Below are 19389 nucleotides of genomic sequence, written 5' to 3'. Positions count from 1 at the left end.
TACAATCATGACCCTGAGACCAATAAAGATCTATTTATTCTTTCACTTGAGTGTGCTGCTCTTGTTGAGTCTTTATGGTTCACATAAAGATAATGTAGAGCAGAATTTGCGTTTTATTTTTTTTTATTAGTTTACATTTTTGTTTCCTCTTTAAATGTTTAGCTTTTGTTATTTTCAATGTCTGTTTTAGTTTTTAATTGAGAATATGAGGACTGTCAAATGGAAGATAGGTGTGACGATACACATATATACTAGCCTAATGATAAAATGGATCAGTTTGGCAAATATATTTTACAGTGTTTATTTATTCGACAAAATACGTTAAATGTCACCGTTATTATTGGCTGGCCGGAAACAGCGGGGGTGTCCAAATTCAGAGGCTGCTTCCACCTGAGGACCCGCCTTCGCGGTCTAAAGAAAGCCGCGTAGTACGTCACGAGCTCCCTCGGTGGAGTGAAACTGCGTCTGCTCCTTGCTGTCTAAAATGTAACCGGGCGCTGGCGTCAATTCTCCACCGTCTCACACTTTGTTTAATCAGTTTTCTGTTTGACGTTTATTCAGCTTTGTGAAAACCCCAGAGGACCCCTCCCGAGGGATTAATAAAGTTACATTTAAAGGAGCCAGCATCAGCTGAGAGATATAGAGGAGAACAGGGGGACAACAGACAGCTCTCTGTAGTTGACAGACTGGTAAAAACATTGAAAACAGTTTTTAGATATTTGCTTCCTGTATTTGCAGAAGTATCTCCAACACAAACTGTAACAGCTGCATGCAGGGAACCACTCAGTCATGTTTATCCTGCAGGACAGGATCTGACAGGGAAAGAAGGAAAAATAAGGGAACCACGGACAACTTTGATAATGCTTTGATTTATCCGCAGTACATTTAGTTCAAATATTGTTTCCATCACAGAGGGATTGTGCTGGTTTCAGTGGGGAAAGTATGCAGCTCATTTAAATGTTCAAAGAGCTGTGAAAAGTTGTCCGTTCATAAAGTGTGTCAGTATTTTATAAGGATGCCATGTTTCTGTATCATCTCTCTCCTGTCAGAGCCTCTTCCAAACATCAGCCTGTTTAATGCTCTCATATCTTCAACATCTCGAGTAAATTATACTGCACAGTTTTCTCTCCAATAAAAGAATATTTACTGCATGAGTCTGTTTTCCATTTTATCTGAAACATTCAAGGAGGAGATCTTTTACTGTATTTTGGTGATATTGCCCTTAAATGTGACTAAAGCTTTCATACAGTGGTGATCACGGACATAACTCTGAGATCAGTCTGACTGAACTCTGAAAATCACTGAGTGTTATTTCACAGAACCATAATTAGATTAACTCAAACGGAAACACGCGGTGTTAAACAGTAGTATAATTATCATTAACTGTCAAAGTAAGTGCGTATTTTGCTTGTTTCCGTTTCCATCAAAAATCGAATTAATTAATAATTGTTTGATTTGTGTTGATGAAGGCCTGCCTCCTTCTCCTCACAGTCACTTTTTACGAGACCATGAGTGTGTTTCATTTTTTGTTCTGTCAGTCTTGGATGTGACTCCTGAAAAGAGATTCACCATGATTCTGGTTCTCCTTTCACAGTCAGTACTGCTGGTTTCTCTCTCAGACTGACTGAAGATGAGTGATCTGGAGTCTCCAGGATCCAGCCGTCTGTCTGTGACCGACACAAAGTAAGATACTGTCTCTAATGTACACGAAGGAAATAGAGAACATAGGTGAAATCAGTATGTAGAAACAATTACAAGTTTAAAAGGACAAGTAAGATTGAGTGGGAGAGGACTGGTTTAACAGGAAGAAGAGAAAATCCGTGCAAAAAGTTTCACTTTGAAATCTTTAAAAGAATGTGGACAAACAGGTGGACTTGGTGTCAGTGGAGTTTACTCCTGGAAGTTTGAGATTATGATGATTATTACTTCAAAAACACCTGTACAGACGTTTATCACTCATTCCATACCAGCGCAGTGCCCAGTAACACTTTGAGGTGACTGGAGCTTTATATATAAAATGAATGCAGTCCGATCAGTTTATGAGAATAGTCAAAGTGACTTTGGTAATATTAGTTGCCAATTTTTAGTTGGTATTGGTTTGTAAGATTAGTTTAAAATAAAGACTTCATTTTAACTGAATTTTGTTACGTCTCAAGAATTTGGACGTTTAGCCTTAAGGACAAACCTAAGGAGGAGGTTGGACTTTAGAGTTGAGCCCAGAGATGTACGGCTGAGTGAGGGGCTACTTTTTGTCATCAAACTAAAAAGAAATAAAATGTAGGCTTAGAAGACACGGTTGGTTGTTTGGTTCAGCATCTCTGAATATCTTCAGAGCTGTAGAGGCTTCAGAATGTAGAAGTTTGGATGGAAACTCCAAATACTTGAAGCCCACAAGATGCATCTTTAAAAAGTCAAAAAGAAGCGAAGAATTGCTGTCGCTAAAACCAAAATAACATTTATAACAACAACAAAAGTGTATGATTTGGTAATATGATTGGAATGGAACAAATGGATTCTGAAAATCAGAGATTGAGTTTCCAAGTGAATAATGCAGCTGAAAAATTTTCCTGTTATATGAAGACTTTTAACCTGTAGTTCAGTATTGATCTGCCACAGTCAGCGAACAAAACTGCCAAAAAGGAAAAAGACATTAAGATCCTCAAAAGCTTGGCATAATATAGTCATACATTTTCACCTGAATACATCTGCCCTGTGCAAATCCGTTTCGAAGGCCTTTGCAGCTAATAATGGTCAATATATTAATTTAAAGAACACAGAAAAACAGCTGGTTCTTTTTCAGGGTTTCATAGCTTTTTTGTGTAGAATGCCAAGCTTTAATATTATAGAGATTTGCAAGTATCTACAAAGCATGATATGATGTGAAGTTCAACATCTGGGACATGTGTCCCGCTATGCATTGCAGAAAATGACTCAATCTCTTAGTACAGCAAACAAACAATGCAGGAGGGCGGGAAAATAATGGTCTCCTCTGCCGTGGCATCAGAAGTTGAGAATTGACGGGACAAAGTGTTGGGTTTCTCGTTTTGGGTTGCCGGGTCTATAGATCATAACACAGTTGAACCAAGCAAAGGAGAGGGCCCACCTGGTTTGTCTTGAGTGGCTGCTGTGAGATATGCAAGATGCTTGTGGTCAGTCAAACGATGAACAATGAGCAGGTGTTCTGCTCCCTCCCGCCAGCTAGCAGTTCCACTTCTCCCACGTCATAGTTTTGCTCAGTTCGAGAAAGACAGCAGAAGGGAAAAAGCTGCATTTTCCCTTCCTTGTTCTGGAACAAGATGAACTCCATCAACGATAAATTGTTGGGTGGTCACACACAGCTGACTGCAGCTTTCCAGTCTTATAAACAGTACATTTGTACAATGACTGAAACCAGCCCACTGGCTGTGACGTCAGTTCCTTGATCATGAATATGCAAATTGTCATGACCATTGATCAACAATCATTGATCAAAGACCATTGATCGTGGAATAATCTTCCACACTGCACCTAACGTGACAAACTGAAAGCAGTCATTGGGTGGGAAACCTTGAGGAGAACACTTTTGACCTTAGAGAAGAGCTCTGCATAGAAAAGGATCAGGTTTGAACTTAGTTTGTGCAGCTGTACCTTTAACTAAGGCAAGTTCCTGCATCAACTCGTCCTGTTGTCTTTTTGAACTGTGCTTCACTATTCACTACAGATGAATGCACTGTAAACACCTGCGTGTGAGTCACTTTGGTCACTTTGACAGTTGCACTGGTAATAATAATTTTCCCTTTGTGTCCTCAGAGAGAACAGTGATGTTGGTGTGGAGGAGGAGGAGCAGTTGTCCTGCTGTGCTTTGGGTCAAGATGTCTCAGAGGATTCAGTCGCTACCAGTTGTGGCATCTCTGTCCAAAGTAAGAGTCGGTATCCGTGTGCTGATGAACACATTTTTGAAAACTTGACTTCTTGTTTTGTAGGTGCATGAAAAAGATTTCATTCGATTTTTTATGGTATAGGTTTTTTTCCTGTTTTACTTTGAATGTTGTTTCCTTTCATGTCTCACGTTAGTTTTACTTCCTGCTTTGTGATTGTCTTAATTATTTTTCACCTGGTTTGCTAAAGTTCAGCTGTCATGTTCCCCACCTGCTCACAATATCAGGCAATCCTCAATATATACTACTCAAAACAATCAGAGGAACACACTGAAAACATAATGGCTCTCGCGCGGAGAAAAACATGCTGGAGATCAATACTGATGCAAACTGGGTGATGTGTTAGAAACGAAAGGATTCAATTGTTTGTTGGAAATAAATGATCAAAATACTGGATACTGGCTGAATCCAACTACAAACAGAAAATCAGAGTAAAAAACGCTGCAGCAGGCTTTTCCATTTGGCTCTGATTTCATAGCAGCAGCTCAAAATGAAATAGTTTGTATGGCTGCGTGTGCTGCTGGGCCAAAAGTTTAGCTGGTCATTTGTAGATTTTTAGATGAAATAAAAAACAAAAAAAAACACTCAACAAAAGATCATCTAAAGAAGAGCAGAGTTCATGTACACACTTTATTAAGCAGCTACTGTACAACAAGAACAGAATCATGTAAATGGCCAAACAACAGCAACAGTAATCCCAGGGTGTAGCACAGCAGGCAAAGAGACGCAGTAGCACAGAGAGAGTAAAGGATCACATGGAGAACAAATGGAGCGCGCTCACGAGCCCTCTCTTCGTACAGAGCCAGAAACGTCTGACCCACAGAGCTCACTAAGACGACAATAACTCGTTTTTCCCACACAGATTACATATAACATCACACTGAATGAAATTACATGTAGCAGATTACATGAACTATATAAGATGAGGATTCGCGTATTAAGCATATTCAGAACTATTTCCTTCCATTATTTTCTTGGGTTAACAGTTTTTGTTGCTTTTCTGCTATCGCTTAAATTTTATTCATATAGCACCAAGTCACAACAGCCACCTTAAGGCACTTTATAGTGTTAGGTAAAGCCTCAGTAATAAAGCCTCAGACAACTCCCTACGAGCAATGACTTGGAGACATTAAGAAAGAAAAACTCTCTCTTTGTACAGTCGAACACTGAGACGGAACCAGGTTCAGTGACGGGCCGCCATCCACCACGACTGGTTGGAATGAGGGGAGGAGGGCAGGATAAAACCTGCAGGCTGAGAGCAAAGTGCTCCATCTATCTGATATGATACTGTGAGGCCTCTCAGATAAGATGGGGCTGTTTTATTATGGCCCTTTTTATGTGAGAAGCATTTTGAATTCAGCTCTGGATTTAACAGGGAGCCAATGATGTGAAGCCAGTATGAGGGGGATTTTCCCTCCTCTTAAAATGTCTCATTAGGAACATTTTTAACAGTTGCTTCTTGTCTCTGCTGTGACAAAAAAAGGTTCTGATTATGAATCAAAATGTTTTAAATAAGTCACACACTGGTTATAACTTAATGCCGAAAATGTCATGTTACACGATTTACTATTTTCTGAAGCTTATTTACAATTTACAATGCTTAACACCATTCCCATCCCTCCCGTCAAAAGATAAAAGTCTGTTTTTCATGCAGTTTCACACACTAAAGACATTTCATTCTTTTTGGTTTCTTGTTGTCAATCAGCAGATGCGAGTCTGGAAGAGGTTTTAGAAGAATATAAGATCAGTCTGAGGAGGAGGTTTGAAAGTGTGACTGAAGAAACTGATAATACAGGAAGTGGAACCCTCCCGAACAGGATCTACACTGAGCTCTACATCACAGAGGGACAGAATGAAGACGTTCATAACCAACATGAGGTGATGCAGCTGGAGACAGCTTCCAAGATGGAGGCTCTTGATGACATTACAGTCAGGTGTCACGACACCTTTAAAGCCTTACCTGACCAACAGAGACCCATCAGAGTGGTTCTGACCAACAGCGTCGCTGATCAGAGACGAGCAGTACAGTCTTCTGGAGCTGCTCCATGTTTTCCATCCAACATTACAGAAGGTCACAGCAGAGAAGCTCGCTGTCTGTAAACTTTTGTTCATCTTTGACGGCCTGGATGAAAGCAGACTTGGATCATTGGATTTCACCAACGGGAAGCTGCTGTCTGATGTCACAGAGAAGTCATCAGTCAGCCAGCTGCTGACAAACCTCATCCAGGGGAATCTGCTTCCCTCGGCTCTCGTCTGGATAACTCCCCGACCTGCAGCAGCCAATCAGATCCCTCCTAGACGTGTTGACAGGGTAACAGAAGTACGAGGCTTCACTGATGCCCAGAAGGAGGAGTACTTCAGGAGGAGATTCAGTGATGAAGAGCTGTCCAGAATCATCTCCCACATGAAGACATCCAGGAGCCTCCACATCATGTGTAGAATCCCAGTCTTCTGCTGGATCACTGCTACAGTTCTGGAGCACATGTTGACTACAGAGCAGAGAGGAGAGCTGCCCAAGACCCTGACTGACATGTACTCACACTTCTTGTTGGTTCAGATGAAGAAGGGGAACAAACATGTGGGGGGACATGAAACAAGTGAGATGGCTGAAAGGAAATTTCTTCTGAATCTGGGGAGGCTGGCATTTAAACATCTGGAAAAAGGAAACACCTTCTTCTACCAAGAAGACCTAGATCAGTGTGGTCTGGATGCTACAGAGGCCTTGTTGCACACAGAAGTTTATACGGAGCTCTTTAAACAGTGTTTGTTAATCTTGAAGGTGGCTTTTATTTGTGATTCAGGTCTCAATGTCTCTTTGTGTATACTTATATGCAGAAGTAACACAAAAGAAGAAGTGGGAGCTGGCCTGACACCAGTAACTGACTTCCAGTGAAAGCTTTGGCTAATAATATTTTTTAGCGAACATTTTTCTTGTAAAACAAAGGGGGGCCTAGCAAAAAAGGTTTGGGAACCACTGCTCTACAAGGTTGGCGAAAAAAAGAAAAAGTATTAACATTTTTTTATTTGGACTTTTATTAGTCCAAATTTTTTTATTTGGACTAAAAAAAATGTTCGAAGTGGACTAGGTGCTAATTTTCAGATGTCAGGTCTACATCTAGAATCAAAATGAGCACATACATAAACAACCAAAGTGAAGCATTAAGACAAAACATAGCAACGTCAAACAGCGTCCACACATTTTGCCACAAATACATGCAAAACAACTAAATTGGGCCACAAAAGTGATGTAAATTGACCAAACTAAGACACAAATCAGACAAAAACAGATGCAGGATGATCACAAACAGACACGTCGGCTACAAACTGATGCAAAATGACTAAAATCACACGTGTAACACTTTCTACATATTTGACAACAGAAGAAAAACACAAACAAACTTGGAATGCATTTTTAATTTGGATTTTTTTTATTTCATGCCGAATTAGATATTTTAAAAATCAAGCCAAAGTCTCCTCCCTGTTTGTACTGTAAGGTCAAAGCCCTACTGTACTACAGAGAACCCCAACAATCAAATGATCCCCCTCTGAGCAAGCACGAGGCGACTGTGGGGAAGAAAAACTCCCTTTAACAGGAAGAAACTTCCAACGGAACCGGGCTCAGAAGGGACGGCCATCCGCTGCGACCGGTTGGGGGGATGGAAATCAAAAGGAGACGAGATGGCGTGAACTACAGTTCTAAAATTTGGATTTGAGGGCTGATCCCAAAATTTTATGGTGATGTTTTTAAAAAAAGGATTTGGTGCTAAAAGTCTGCTTCAAGATTTTAAAAGAAGCAGGGCAGTGGGAAAAGCCAAAATGGTCATTTTAATGATCTCTGGCTTTAGTGAACCACCTGAAGGGTTTTAGCAATGTTTTTCCCACCGCAGAAAAAAACCTGGATATTTTGGACGTCTTTGGGGGACCCGGGATGACTCCGAGAGTGATTTTTAGATGTCTAATCAGAGCCTCATCAAAAGATGAATCATTTGCCATCAAAGCCTTTAAGACATTGTCTGGGGAGCCAAACTCCTTGATGAGGCGTTTGGCTATTTTCTTGATGAACTTTGTCTTGTCATTTGTCAGACTTGTGGCAGACGCTGTGCTGCTGAGTTCAGGCTGCATTAGATTGCTCAGACGGTTGATGACCGTGTCTATTTCTTTTGTAGTAGTTGCGATCCGAGCAGCAAACTTTTGGGTCTCAGGTTTAGATTTATGGATGACTCTCATGATAAGGAGCAACGCAAGGTCATTGGAAATTTTCTCAACATCAGAAGATGAACCTGACACAGAATCCATCTCTGATATTTTGGAGGAATCTTTGAGAGAGTGTTTCAGGCTCAAGGCTCCAGATGATTTATCTGGAGAAATGCTCCCAGGTTGTGGCATTTGAGGTGACTTGTCAGATGCCACAGAGCATTTATCTGGAGAAATGCTCCCAGGTTGTGGCGTTCGAGGTGACTTGTCAGATGCCACAGAGCATTTATCTGGAGAAATGCTCCCAGGTTTTGGTGTTGGAAGTGATGCACCAGATTCTTTTCCTCTGCCATCTGAATCAGGGCTTTTTTCCTGTGTTGTGGTCTGTGCTCTTTTAATAAAGTTGTGGATGTCTTCCAGGGCCCCAGAAATCTTGTCCATTTGAATCATTTGATCTTTCTCTTCATTGCAGAAGAGTAAAAGCTTCTGCAAAAACCTTTCTACTGTGTCATCTATGAGGACATAGAGGACTTCAGCAGAAATGCGACGCTTTGAGCCCTGTACTGATTTCGGAGTCCTGGAGATGACCGTGTCTGAGAGGGACCTACCCATTAGAGGTATGGGGATTTGATAGCCTCGATCCACCGTAAGTAGATCAAACAGGTTTGCCACTAAGTCCTCCGTAAAATTCCTGATATGCCCACTATTTTTAAAGTCCCCCAAGGTCTTATCGATGAGGAAGAGTTCTTCTTTCTTTGTTAATTTGTCAAATAACTGATTAACGTCTGATCTAATGACGTTAAAGTCGACTGAAGAAGAACGTTTAATTGCGGTTCCCAGGCTTGCCGTATGTGGAGAAGGGGAGCGATGAGCCTCTGTACTCTGGGGAGCAGCCGTTTCAGGTACTGACCCTGGGAGAATGAAAACTATACTTTCATTGGAGGGCGCAGTTTCCTTCTTGGGGTGATTGCAAATGTTTTGTAGACAAACAAAATGTTTCCTGTTTGCCTTTATTCTTTTTTTCAGCTCTGTTTTCATTTTTTCAAATTGTTTTTTTGCAAACATGGAAAAGTTGTGTTTGCGTGCTTTGAGCCTGGCGTGTGAGGTGGATGGCACACATTTGGAGAAGAAGTGTCTCACCTTGTGGATAATTAAGCCTGCATTAAAGGCAGGTTTGGGTAAGTTACATTTCTCACAGAGCTCTTCACTGCTTGAATCCATGTTAGCAAGTATCTCACCTACGATGTCAACTGCAACCATTTCTACTGGGGTTGGAGCCTGGATACTTTGTGTTTCTGCAGTGGGTTTTATATGGCTTTGTGATTCTTCTGGGAGCTCATCTTTATCTTTTCCTGTCATCTCTCCATCTGAGCTCCTTGTTGACAGAATAACAGAAATCTCTGCGATTGCTGATTTCACTGATATTTTTGAACCAGTACGTTCTGTACTGGAATGAGACCCATTTGTCCCACACTGGCAGCGCAGCTTACATGCTGCATACCTTTTCAGGCATGAGGCAGCGCAACAAACCATGCGGTGTAGTTTCTTAATACTACTAAATTTGCCGCTAACATAAACGGCAGGGTCTACTGGGAAATCGGGGCTTTTTTCAATCAGTGCAATGGTTGAGCTGACCTTTTCTGAGATCTCTTCCTCAACCATCAGCGTCAGCTTGTCAGCGCTCTTATCTTGCTGTTTTGAGACATTAAGAGCGCCGGCGATGGCAGCTGAGATCGAGTCTCCGAGGGACACCCTTATTTTCCCCTCATCCATAAACTCTTCCCTTATCATGGGTTCCTGAATAACAGAAAGGGCAATCCTCAGGATGCTGGCAGAGGCGATCTGAATGATTTCAGAAATCATATCAGCGAGCACGGCATGGACGCTGGAGTCGCATTTTCCATTTTCTATAATGCTCCACTGAACTTCAGAGAGCCTTTCAAAGCACCTGTTGATTGGCGGGATAATCTGGTCTGGTGTGACCACGATTGAATTTTCGTTGATGGTTTCCATTGTTGTGTCACAAATTAGATTTTCTCCGTTTGAGCGTGTGAGAATTTTCTTGTATTACAGAGCGCCGACTGCTGAACGTTTTGCAAACACATGAGCATCGAGTTCTGATTTTTCTGTCTGAGAGCCGTTATTTATAGGCTCGGTTGTCTGTGACGTTACTGACAGACCAGCGCGAACGCCTTTGATCTGCCAGTGACGTCACAAGAAACGCACGCGGAGAGGCGGCGTTCCTTGCGCGCTCACAGATTTGAATGACGCTTTGGAGTTGACGGCACGCCGCAATGCATTGTGGGAGCCCGGCACCATTTTCGGGGTCTACGAATCAAAACAAACACGCTGTGTTGGAACGACGATTACAAGATGCTTAAAAGCAGTTCCTGACCCACCAGGATTCATTGGAATCATAGGTTGGAGGACGTTTTGGGGAAATGGCCGACGGTCGAAGCGGAGAAGAAATAAACTCTTAAAAGTTAGTTCTGGGTTTTTATCCCACTTCATATATACACCAGGACACATGTTAGCATAATGAAAGAATTGTAGAATTAAGTGGAGTCAACAACAGCAGCATAGTGCAGTCATATCACAAATGTTAGCGTAATGAAAAAGTCTTACAAAGTCAAATTTAGCTAACCTTCGGCTAAGTTACATGACGTTAGTGATATCGCCACTTAACGCGGCTCTTTGGTCGGTTAGTTAGTGTCATCCAGGGAAGACGGACGTTGTTTTGCTGTGCTGTATTTTTATGTGAAGTGTATATATTTATTTTTTATATTGCATGTATTTTGTGCAGTGTTTTATTTAGTTTGCATGTTTTTAGTTGCCGGCAAATTGTCCTGGAGAGACTCCGCCTTTTCCCCCGTTTTTACTAATTGGACACACCTGAGAGAAAAGAAAAGGTAATTTACAGAGTGCTCAAGGACACATAAGAGGTTTGGAGCCGGTGTTCAACAAAAATGTAACACGGAGAATGCGAGACAGACAGAGGAAAGACACAGACGATCAGAGGGGAGAGCGAGAGACGATCAGAGAGTAGAGATGATCAGATGGAGCAGACGACCAGCGACTGGGAAGAGAGATTACCAGCGACTGGAAAGGGGAAACGATCAGAGGAAAAAAAGGCAGATGACCAGCGACTAGGGACGCGTAGCGGCAGTCTGGTGGCAATAACGACAAGAGCCAGCTCGTGCACTGCGGGAGAATAGAAGCAGTGAGACCGCGGTGCCGATTGCAGTTTGAGGAAGCGGCGGGCGGAGTTGAGAGCTCTGCCCACCCGGGTAAGTCTTTGACTTATCCTTTTTATAAAGTAAACTGCCAAAGGAATAGTGACTGCCGCTCCCTCCCTTTCTTCAGTGCACCAGGACGTGGAATGCGGGGAGGAAGGCGAGGACTCCGCTGGGTTTCCCTCTTTTAATACTACGCTGGACCTCTTAGTTTTCTGTGACTTTTAGGCCGTGGTGGATTCCACTGGACTTCTAATGTTGTGTGTTATTGATTTTTATTGTGTCTTCCCTTGGCCAAGGTTGTTTTAATTCATTTTATATTTTAAACTATTTAAACATAATAAATTATATTTTTAATTCTACAGTTTTTGTATCGTGTGCTTTTCCCTCGGCGGCTCCACTGCTCTGCCCGCTTTGAGGAAGGTTTCCTTCCTTTTAAAAAACACAAACCATCTTGGAAACATAATCAGCCTTTCCGCTCCGGTGTCATATTAGTTTAGGTTTGTGCCGAAGCTGGGTCTGTTTGTCAGTGTGAAGCCAAACGTGCTTTAACGTTTTAGGAAACACCGAGCAGACGGTTCATACTTGCCAACATTCAAAGGGCTGTTGGGGGGGGGGGGCAAATATATTTTACAGTGTTTATTTATTCGACAAAATACGTTAAATGTCACCGTTATTATTGGCTGGCCGGAAACAGCGGGGGTGTCCAAATTCAGAGGCTGCTTCCACCTGAGGACCCGCCTTCGCGGTCTAAAGAAAGCCGCGTAGTACGTCACGAGCTCCCTCGGTGGAGTGAAACTGCGTCTGCTCCTTGCTGTCTAAAATATAACCGGGCGCTGGCGTCAATTCTCCACCGTCTCACACTTTGTTTAATCAGTTTTCTGTTTGACGTTTATTCAGCTTTGTGAAAACCCCAGAGGACCCCTCCCGAGGGATTAATAAAGTTACAGCTGAGTAGTGAGTTGTATGTGAGGCTGGACACTAAGGAGAAAATGATTTTTAATGAATGGCAAGGCACATAAATTGTGCTGGAAGAGAGTAACCAAGTATAGAGATGGAAATGTGCTAATGTGAAGAAAGTGTGTTGAGAAGGGAGAAGGAGTACTTTGGACGAAAATTGAATTAGAGAAGGAAGTGAGGCAACTCTGAAGAGGATGGAGACGGGAGGCATAGAGAGGGTAGGAGTGAAGGCTATGATAAGGTGCGAAGAGAGTAACTGTGGTGCTGCATAAGAAAGTCCTGAGGGGCAGAGAAGTATGTGATGGGTTGAGATTACATCAGAGAGAGGCTCTGAGCCCCTTCTTGTTTGCACTGGTGATGGAGAGGCTGACAGATGAGATCAGGCAAGAGTCTCCGTGGATGATGTTTTCAGACAACCACAGAAAGGATTTGTGGATGTAGTGAAGGTGGACATGCAGGGGGTTGGTGTGACTGAGGAGGATGCTAGAAATAGAGAGATGGAGGCGGATGATCCACTGTAGCGACCTCTAAAGGGAGCAGCCGAAAGAAGAAGAAGCACAAATAATTCTAATCATGCTTTTCTTTTATTCTCAGTACTAAGCTATGTAAAGGAAGTCAAGGTTGTTTCCTCCTACAATCACTTTGGTCATGCTGTTCTTACAAGTGTGGAGGTGCCAGATGGTTTAGACTTGTTTAGATTGGTGCTCTGTCTCCCTTTATCCAAACTAAAACTTTGATGGGGTTTTTTATCTTCACTAAACACTTTTTTGCTTTGTGTTTATTATTGTGCTACTGCAAGTATTTCATATATTAGTCAGTTGATTGTTACTGTAGGGCAGCTCTAGGACAATCCCAGATGTGATGTAGCTTGCTTTTATCCAGCAGATACGACATCTCATGAGGAGGTTCGAACCCTGTACCCTGACCCTCCTGCTGACGCACAAAGTCTGGACATCCAGCAGCAGGCCCTTCTACGTGAACAACAGCACAACAGTTTCTATTTCTTTTAATATTAGAAGTCAGTTATTCATTAATGAATACAAATGGTGACTGAAGTTATTTAGACAGGACATTAAACAATAAACTTCCAATAAATGATGAACAATGTGTGACTGAATGTGTTCAGTGAAAGACTTTGAAAATATCGCAGCATAAAACCAGTGTAAAAGTACTCAGACTACTTTTGGGGGTATTTATTTGATGATGCAACCAGAAAATGTGCAGGTTGTGAGTTTAACATTTTCAACACTGGAGAAGAAGTACATGTACACAGACTAGCTAATGACAAACATTTTTTTTAAATTAACCTTTATTTAAACAGGTTGTTCATTTTTCTGAGCTTATCTGGTGTCCAGTTTCGGTGGCAGTAGCATAAGCAGAGAAGACCCAGACCTTACTCTCCCGAGCCAGCTCCTCCATTATTTGGGGGACACTGAGGCATTCTCTGCTGAGTGCTGTGATCTCCCCAACATGTCCTGGGTGTGTCCTGTCTGTCCTGGTGGGACATGCCTGGAACATCTCACCCAGGAGGCGTTCAAGAGGCACCCTTGTCAGATGCCTGAACCTCCTCAACTGGCTCGTTTAGATGTAGAGGAGTAGCAGTTAACTCGGAATGAGACAGACAGCACCTACTGCTGGGGTGGGCCTACAGGAGGGAGAGCTCATGTCGTCTCTTCAGGACACATCACTGGACCCCAAGAAGCTCTCCCCGGAGCTCCCTTTGGCTGCTGGGGTCAGCATACGTTCAACTTTAAAATCACTCTTGGTTCTTGGCTAGCTTTGTGTTAGCATCCTTTGTGTACTGATGCTTGCAAGAAGCTAAAGTTGCTTTGGCAGAATTTTCTTTCTCATATATGCACACATAAGGAGAGAGATGTTTTATAAGCTTTAGTCATCACCGTGCACTTTTCCTGATTCACACAAAATACAGCAATCTGGCACCTTCCCACAGGGTCTTGCACGAGTATTAAACATGTTCATTTGTGCTTTGGACTGTCACCAGATTTCTTCTAGAAGTTTCTTGCCAGTCAGCAACTATCTTGGCAACACCACTTGAGTTTGTGTGTTGCATGCTAACATCCTTATCATATGTGTAATAATACTAAAGCTTCATCTTATGCACACACAAAAAACAAATATGGCTCCTTCGTGCAGGGTTTTCTGGTATGTTCATTTATGCTTCCCAATTAAAAAAAGAAAAAAAAAAAAGAAAAAGCAAAGTTCTTGCTTCTCAGCCACTGCGGCCACATCCTCACCGTTTTTTAGGCAGTTATATAAACATACTGTGAGTGAGTCATAAGCTTAAATACAATAGTTGAAGGAACAAAAACTTAATGTTTAAAAATACCAGTCAAATCTGATTAAAGTAAATAAATAATAAGTATACAATGTAGTTTTAAGACTTCTCAATGTTTCGTAACATTAATGTTCTATGAACTCGTGAGTCCAGAAATCTGAATGTCATGAAAAGTATTTATTATTCGTGTATTATTATTTTACAATACAAGGTTGTTTTTTTCCTGATACTTCATGCAAACCACATTTCTCCAGGCCTGTCCTAATCAGCTTACTCAGTATCACTAGATCCAATGCTGCTCCTCCAGCAGAGCACACAAAAGTAGGAGAGACCAGAGATGCCATGGCTTAGTTAGGAGACTGTTTGCTTCAAGGCCACTAGAGGGTGCTGCCATAAAACTACAATAAATGAATTGACCTTTTGACCTGCTCACACTCTTTTATGCAAAACCCTGTTGATGTTACACACACACACACACACACACAAAGAGATTCTAGGTCTCACCAACCGTGGGCAAAAAGATGACAGTCAATAAAATTCTAAAATTTTATTTATAAACACAATGAATAGTAGTTAGAAGTCCAGTGTCCCATTTAGGTACAAAGTAAAAACACACAGTCCAAGGCCAGAGCCAGCTATGCCACAAAGCCAGTTGCACTCCACACGTTGTTCACTTCAACAGGGGTAGCAATTGTCCTCTGAGACCCACCACCCTGTAAGTAGAAAGCCTGCACAGAGCGACAAAATAAGACAATTCACTATATAATTCACAGCCCATCCATCCCAAACATATCAGATCATTAGAGGTTTTGTCACATTACATACCTGCACTGAGAGACAAAATAACACAGCAGTGTTTGTAATGTGGGCTATAAGTAGACTAGCATATCAGTGCAATCAATTACACCTGCCTCCAATTAGTCCAGCCCTTTTACAGTCATTGACTGGGTGAGAAAACACGAGCAAATCAACCCAAGAGACAAGCAGGAAGACTCTCTGAAGGCTCCTGTGGCTGCACAGGCAGTCTTACAATTACGAGGTTGGAGAGTTGTTGTTTCAAAATGTTCACACTGATTTCACATGCTCATTAACTCACAACCAGCTGACCATATATATTTCTGCTGCTGAGCTGCTTTTTGATGGAGATTTTCTGAATTTATTTTGCTACCATAAGAGCAGACTCCATGCTGAAAGCATGTGCACTGTCACTTGCAATGAGTGGCACTAATGACGCTAAATTTAATTACAGGTCATGGACAGCCTTCATAAATGCTCATATTACTCACCCACACTGAATTCCAGCACAGGTTCATCTGGGTCCTGACTATTTCCTGCAAAGTAACACAAACGTCATCAGAACATTAAGTCAGAGAAACAACATTTGGAGCTTTTGTACATGATAAATTATACTGCAGTAGTAAAACAAAGTCAAGCAGCAGTACATTTATTAAAATCACCTTCAGCTGTAATATTTAAACTGATTTAGTGTCAATTTAGATTATGTTTAGATTAAAATGAAACTAGTACCCTTGTAATGTCTTTTTAAATTAGAGGTAAATATTTGTATATTTTTTACATAATATAATTATATTTACTGGATTTTCTCTCTATTGTAGTTTAGTATTATAGTTATTACTTGTTTTTTATTGACTTGTCTTGTTTTTACAATGATTTGCTCTGAATGCAGCCTTTAAAGAAAAGACTATCTGTTCAGTAACTATCCATCAGACTGGGTCCATGTTACCAGCCAAATGGGTAATAATTAAAGTAAGTTTTGAATTACGTATATTTGGGTGTTTAGGTGACACTTTTGCAAAAAATATATATATAATTAGGTTTAAAAGAACTAAACATGTATGTATTTAAAAACAATAAGTGTGTTAGAATTACTACAGCAACAGCTTGTAGCTCACTGTACTATTTTTGAGCACAACTTTGGTGCTTTTGCCTCATTTTTAAATCAGTGATCCCAGTAGCACAGTCTAAGCAGAGACCTCAGTGCTTGGCAAACAATCAATAGAATCAATATAATTATTAAAAAGAAACAAAATAAATGCCAACCATATAAAAAAAAACATAAACTTAAGGAAAAAACTAAACTTGATTTTGTGTCTTTAGGCTATTGTTAACAGCAAGCATGAGGTTAGTGCATATGTATTATTATTGGAAAGATTACTGCAAAGAAAAAAAGGTTGAACCAGGAGGGGGCGATATTGCTCTTCTTACCATGAGTTACATGCAGGCTATTACTTACCATGTCACTCACATTTATTTCACAAAACAGCTGAACCCACTTAATTCGATTTAATTGTATTTATGCAGAGCTGAATCACAACAACAGTCTCCTCGAGGTGGTATAGATTGTAAGGTAGAAAGTCTACAATTAAAAAGAAAAAACCTCAATACAGTGGGAAGGAACAACTCACTTTTAACAGGAAGCACCCTCTGGCAGAACCACGGTCAGGGAGGGGCAGCCCGCTGCGACCCTTTGGGGATGAGGAGACGAAAAAGGGGACAAAAGACACACTGTGGACGAGAGCCAGAGATGAACAAGAACTAATTATTGAATGCAGAGAGGTGTATAAACACATGGTGGGAATCCCCCAGCAGGGTAGTCCCAGGGTAACTAAGGGAGGATTCATGGTCACCTGATTCAGCCCTAGCTATATGCGTTGGCAAAAAGGTAACTTTGAAACTTAATCTTAAAAGTAGAGATAGTGTCCGTCTCCTGCATTCAAACTGGGAGCTGGTTCCACAGAAGGATGATCCCCTTCTACTTCTAAATATCCTAAAAACCACAAGGAAGCCCACAGTCTGAGAGCAAACTATCAAACTACGAGGTCTTTAAAATAAGATGATTATTCAAGACCTCATGTGTGATGGGAAGGATTCTGAATTTGATGCTGGACCCACAAATCATAAAAGAGAAACACTAACTCACACACACCAGAAAGTGCCAAGAATTATAATTATATGTAATTTAGTTTTGCGTTCCTTTATAATGCTTTCAACTATACAAATAAGACACTTCATGGGGGCGCCTGAGCCTTGTAGACACAACAAATACTGAACAAACCTCATGCGCCCTGTTGTTGACAAAACGATAAAAATGAATGTGTACTTCTGTCTTATTTAGGTCATTTTTGTAGTTTTTGTAGACAGACTACTGTAATTTCTCAATAAAATGTCGCTTATTATCGCTCACTCTCAAGAACAAAAACGTGAGTAATTTCCCAGTAGCTCACCATATTTGGGATCTTCTAACATCCACACTTCATGTTTAAACGGTGGTGCGGAGGCGGTGTACCGTCGCAGGCCGGATGTAGCATTCAGCGCGGTGTGCCTTTTTTTTCAGTTGCTAAGCAACAGATTTGTCCCGCCCCTTTCGTTATGACGAGCCGGGCCAGTCCTTTGACTGGTGACGTTACAAAGAAACGTCAGGTGACGTTACAAAGAAACCTTAAACCGACCTTATATATAGACCTGGCTGTTCAGTTGAAACGCATTCACACAGCGGGACAGCAGCGCTTTAAACGTTCAAACACGGAGTTTAACACAAAACAACATTTTAGACATAAAAAACAAAAAAGTGAAATGGCAAGCTCGAACTGTAACACAATGACAAATGATGAAACAGTTCAGACCAATGGGGATAATTCTACAGTACATGCTTTGGTATCCCTCTTGAATAACTTGTTCAGTAGTTTTTCGATCAAGCAGTGGGGAGAGCTTATCTCAGGCTATCCGGATTGCTTCACTGCTAAGCGGCTTGTAGGTTTTGTAGAGGACGTAATGGACCTGTGTGCACAGTCAGTAGCAGTATCACCACTGAGGTCTTCCCAGAAGTCCCCTGTACATGAAAACTGTTCTGTCCACACCACTACTGGCAAAACGGTTTTGTCACGTGTGAAATTTTTGGACGATTCTGCTGAGCAGGAGTTTGATACAGCACAGAATATAGATGCTAACAGCCAAGAAACAGCTAACACAGAAGAAAGCTGTCAAAATGCTGACCAACACAGTGCTGCAAAACCAGAAAACAATCCAATTCCAGATCCCCAGCAGCAGAAATCCTGTGTTGAACATGAAGCCAGCATCCCACCGTTAACAAACGTAAGTCAAACGGAGTCATATAAAAAGATACAGCATCACAGATCTTCTGTAGACTGTGAGCCACCTGAAAAAACCTTAGACTTTGAAAGATGGTTAGAGACATTAATTCAGGCTGTGCTTTCAAAGCTTGGTAAACTTTTAAAGTGCCCTCATTCTCACCAAAAACGTTTGTTGGATCTACTCTTGGACAAATTCAAGGGGATGGATTTGCATTTAGACCGAAAAGTGCAGAATTATTTTGACTGCATTGCTAATGCGATTTTCACTGATATTTGTGACAAATTACATAAATTGTCACTAATATCATTGAAAATGGGGAGGAGTGGGGAGGCGGATTCAATGAATTTAATGGAACAACCAATATTTAATATCATAACTACTTCAGTATTCCAAGAACACCTGTTGGCAGTAACAGTTACTGATAGACTGGAATCATATGAAAAGAAAGAAAGATGCAGACTTTCAGTGGAAATCTTTGTGGAAGGACTGATTTCCCAGGTTGCAAAAAAATCAGGCACAGTCTTCAGCATTGAAAGTGCTGAAGCTATCTCCAACCGGCTTACCATGAAAATCTGGACTGAAATCAGGGCCAGATACGACAAAATCCCACCAGAGAAGTTCAAGAAACTCAGCGAGAGGGTTTTCAAATCCCTCTGTAAAAGATGGAAGCATGCAT

The 19389-nt window shown here is 41.3% G+C and overlaps 1 protein-coding gene and 1 pseudogene across 1 annotated transcript; one reads left to right on the top strand and one right to left on the bottom strand.

Annotated features, from left to right (window-relative positions):
- Positions 1 to 1262: 1262 nt before the first annotated feature.
- LOC147300710 (NACHT, LRR and PYD domains-containing protein 3-like) lies at positions 1263 to 11706 on the top strand (annotated as a pseudogene).
- LOC147300711 (uncharacterized) lies at positions 6982 to 10295 on the bottom strand. Its single transcript, XM_086284890.1, has one exon. It carries the CDS (start codon positions 10122 to 10124, stop codon positions 7743 to 7745), a length of 2382 nt encoding a protein of 793 aa, XP_086141016.1. The 5' UTR covers positions 10125 to 10295; the 3' UTR covers positions 6982 to 7742.
- Positions 11707 to 19389: the final 7683 nt, after the last annotated feature.

The sequence above is a fragment of the Aulonocara sp. 'chitande type north' Nkhata Bay genome, unplaced genomic scaffold, assembly GCF_057382095.1.
Source record: "Aulonocara sp. 'chitande type north' Nkhata Bay isolate Kocher_YH1m ecotype deep benthic unplaced genomic scaffold, A_spYH_male_GT1.1 unmapped_scaffold_14, whole genome shotgun sequence".
Classification (NCBI taxonomy): domain Eukaryota; kingdom Metazoa; phylum Chordata; class Actinopteri; order Cichliformes; family Cichlidae; genus Aulonocara; species Aulonocara sp. 'chitande type north' Nkhata Bay.
Note: the sequence above shows the minus strand (reverse complement) of the source record. Positions and strands in the feature narration are given on the sequence as shown.